Below are 3,404 nucleotides of genomic sequence, written 5' to 3'. Positions count from 1 at the left end.
ATTCTACGAGAAATCACATAGGAAGTCAATCATTGCCCAGAAAGCAAAATTTACATCGCCCATATACTCGATGGACAACGCTCTATAATGTGAGACGAAATTCAACCCAGTCTTTTCCAGGAGACCAAAATAGTAGGAGAAATAATCCACACATAAATTACCCTAGGAAAAACAATAAGGGCCACCTTAACCAACGGATAACTAAGCGATATAGACCATCAAATATCTACAGAAATGAAAAAACAACATTTATAGGACGAGGTGTACGACACTATTTTTTAGGAGGCGGCAAGCCCAACCAAGGGCAGAGATACAAGCCACAATTTTATCAAAAGAGAACGCAAATTTAGTGGAGATAGAAGAAACAAATGTAACACAGGAATCTTTACCAAGTGATCCTAAAGTGTTCAATCTTTCCGACAGGATATTAACTAAAGCAGAGATAAAATTATTATCTAAAGGCTTGAAATATACTCCCACTCCACGTATGAATAACCAAGAACTCAAAACGGACGTAAAAGAATATACAAGACGACTGCGACTAAAGGAATTTTTCAACGAGGATCCGGAGGACGACGAAACAACACCAAATAATCAACGTGAAGAACCAGAGGATCTCGTTAGAAATAAATCCCACTTTATCCCAAAACGAGGTAGAAACCGAACTCTAGATGCGGTATGTGATACTCTAGATAATATAAAGTTACCCAATGTTACTAAGTATGTTAAATCTAACCTCACCAAAGAGGAGGGAAAAGCTTTAAATGACCTATATAATGACGAAAGCATAGTTATCAAAGAGGCCGACAAAGGAGGCGGGGTAGTCATCATGAATAAAGCATTTTATGAACGTAAAATTTTGAATATGCTGCAGGATCCCGTCTACTATAGAACTATTAATGCAAATCAGGAGAAAAAACGTTAGCAAAGATAAAACAACTTGTCAGTGGGCCATCTTCCGGGAATATGACTGCTAAAGAGAAAGACTATCTAACAAACTTCGATACCAGTGAGAGTCAATTTTATGGATTACCAAAAGTACATAAATCATTGGAAATCAAAAACGCAATACATGCTCAAAATGGAGAATACATTAGCTGTCCTAATCCAGAAGATCTCTCTTTTCGACCCATCGTAGGGGGACCTAATTGTTCAACACAAAGACTTAGTCACTTGTTAGATATTTTATTAAAACCTTATTATGAAAAAGTTCCCAGCTTTATTAGAGATGATTTAGATTTTATTAATCACCTACCAGACCATATTCAAAGTAACACGAAGCTGGTGTCATTCGACGTCGTTAGTTTATACACAAATATACCGGTGGATTTGGGTATAAAAGCTGTTAAATATTGGATTGACAGATATCCAGATTTACTACAAGATCGTTTTGAGAAAGAATTTATATTGGAAGGATTAAGAATAATACTTCTAAACAATACCTTCGCCTTTGGAAAAGATCATTTTATACAAACAAAAGGAACAGCGATGGGGACAAAAGTGGCTCCCACATATGCCACTTTAACCTTGGGATATCTCGAACAGAAACTACATCACCAACTAGCCACTCTATGGGGAGAGGAAGATGCTGAATCTATAATATCAAAATGGAAAAGATTTCTGGATGACTGTTTTATTCTATGGAATGACAATGTTGACAGATTATCCGTTTTCCACCAGTTGTTAAACGGCTTGGATTCTAATATCAGATTTACAATGGAAAGCAGTGATACCAAATTACCTTTTCTTGACGTCCTAGTCATCAAAGAAGATACAAAACTTTCTACGGATATATATTACAAATCAACTGACACCCACCAGTACCTACATTTTGCTTCCTGTCACCCTCACCATACAAAAACAGCAATCCCTTACAATCTTGCTAGACGTTTATGTGCTATCGTTAGCGATGATAACACTAGAGATATCCGACTTAAAGAGCTCAAGTCGTACCTTATAAAACAGGGATATCCTGAAACCCTCATAGATAACGGTATATTGAAAGCCAAAGGATATACACGATCTGAATTACTGTCTACAAAGAGCAAGGAAAATAAAACGGAAATTATTCCATTTGTGCATACTCACAACCCACGGAATCATAACTTGACCTCTATAATTCACCAACTGAACAACATTCTTAAAGATGACCTATCAACAAAACGAATATATAAAGATGTAAAATTTATCAACAGCAGACGACAACCTAGGAATCTTAGAAGAATCCTGTGTTCTTCCCATTTTAAAAATACCTGCGCAGTCGCCAAGTGTGAGGACTCACGTTGCGGGACATGCCAACATATCATAGAAGGATCAACTTATAACTTTAACGGAAGACAATTTACAGTCAACGCAAATATGTCTTGTGACACTAAAAATGTAATATATGTAATTACATGTCCTGGATGCCACCAGTATTACATCGGGGAAACAAGCAACCCGCTCCGCGCCCGTGTGCGTGTCCACAGACAACATATTAACTCACCGGAATATCGACAAATCCCTCTAAGTGAGCATTTGGATCGCTGTGGAAATAAACAGTTTACTATATTTCCTTTTTACAAACTTTCAAATGAAAGTGACATCCAGGGACGCGAAAAAGAAAAACATTTTATACATGTTTTCAAACCTAAACTTAACAATTTATCGTAATCGTAATCACAATTGTACATATTGTTTTCATTCTACAAATTTCCCGCATTGTTTAACTATGACGTCACTATAGAATTTGTGTTCCGCTTATTATGACGTTATGACGTTATGTTGCTATGTTACCTATTGTAAAGCTTCTGAAGATTGAAAATGAAAGCGCTAAAGCTTTACTAAACGTTTTCGTGTTTCATTTTTTTAAATTTGTACCTATAATTTTCCGAGCACTGTGGATTTATATAATATATATATATATATATATATATATATATATATATATATATATATATATATATATATATATATATATATATATATATATATATATATATATATATATATATATATATATATATATATATATATATATATATATATATATATGATATTAAAAACGGAAATATCCGTGTTTTCCTTCAAACACGAGGAAATATGAATCAACTTTTGCCGGATTAAAATGTTTACAATGGAACAATTTCTACAGAGTGTTCAGTTATGTCACACGTGGTCATTTTATTTTTCATTGAGTTTTAAACCAGCGATACATGTAGAACACTTAATATATGTTTAACATGTTTTTTGATAGTGACGGTAGTCAAAATTGAATTCACAATGTACATGTATATAAGGCTTTTTTCAGCAGTTATAAAAGTGTCCATATTATCAGCACCTGTCATTAATGCTTGTTCAGTGAGGTAGGTAACTAATAAATACAGGAAAACTCGGTTTTAAAGATATCGCTAATAAGGAAATTT

The 3,404-nt window shown here is 34.3% G+C and overlaps 1 protein-coding gene across 1 annotated transcript; it reads left to right on the top strand.

Annotated features, from left to right (window-relative positions):
- Positions 1 to 966: 966 nt before the first annotated feature.
- On the top strand, positions 967 to 2,652 carry LOC133184880 (uncharacterized). The gene has a single exon (XM_061319954.1). It carries the CDS (start codon positions 967 to 969, stop codon positions 2,650 to 2,652), a length of 1,686 nt encoding a protein of 561 aa, XP_061175938.1.
- The last annotated feature ends 752 nt before the right edge of the window (positions 2,653 to 3,404 follow it).

This window comes from Saccostrea echinata, unplaced genomic scaffold (assembly GCF_033153115.1).
Source record: "Saccostrea echinata isolate AGI-Se365-2 ecotype Australia unplaced genomic scaffold, CSIRO_AGI_Sech_v1 ptg000011l, whole genome shotgun sequence".
NCBI classification, from domain to species: domain Eukaryota; kingdom Metazoa; phylum Mollusca; class Bivalvia; order Ostreida; family Ostreidae; genus Saccostrea; species Saccostrea echinata.
Note: the sequence above shows the minus strand (reverse complement) of the source record. Positions and strands in the feature narration are given on the sequence as shown.

Bases quoted from the DNA above. Each gene is read 5' to 3' on its own strand.
- LOC133184880 (XM_061319954.1), top strand. From the start codon at position 967: ATGACTGCTAAAGAGAAAGACTATCTAACAAACTTCGATACCAGTGAG.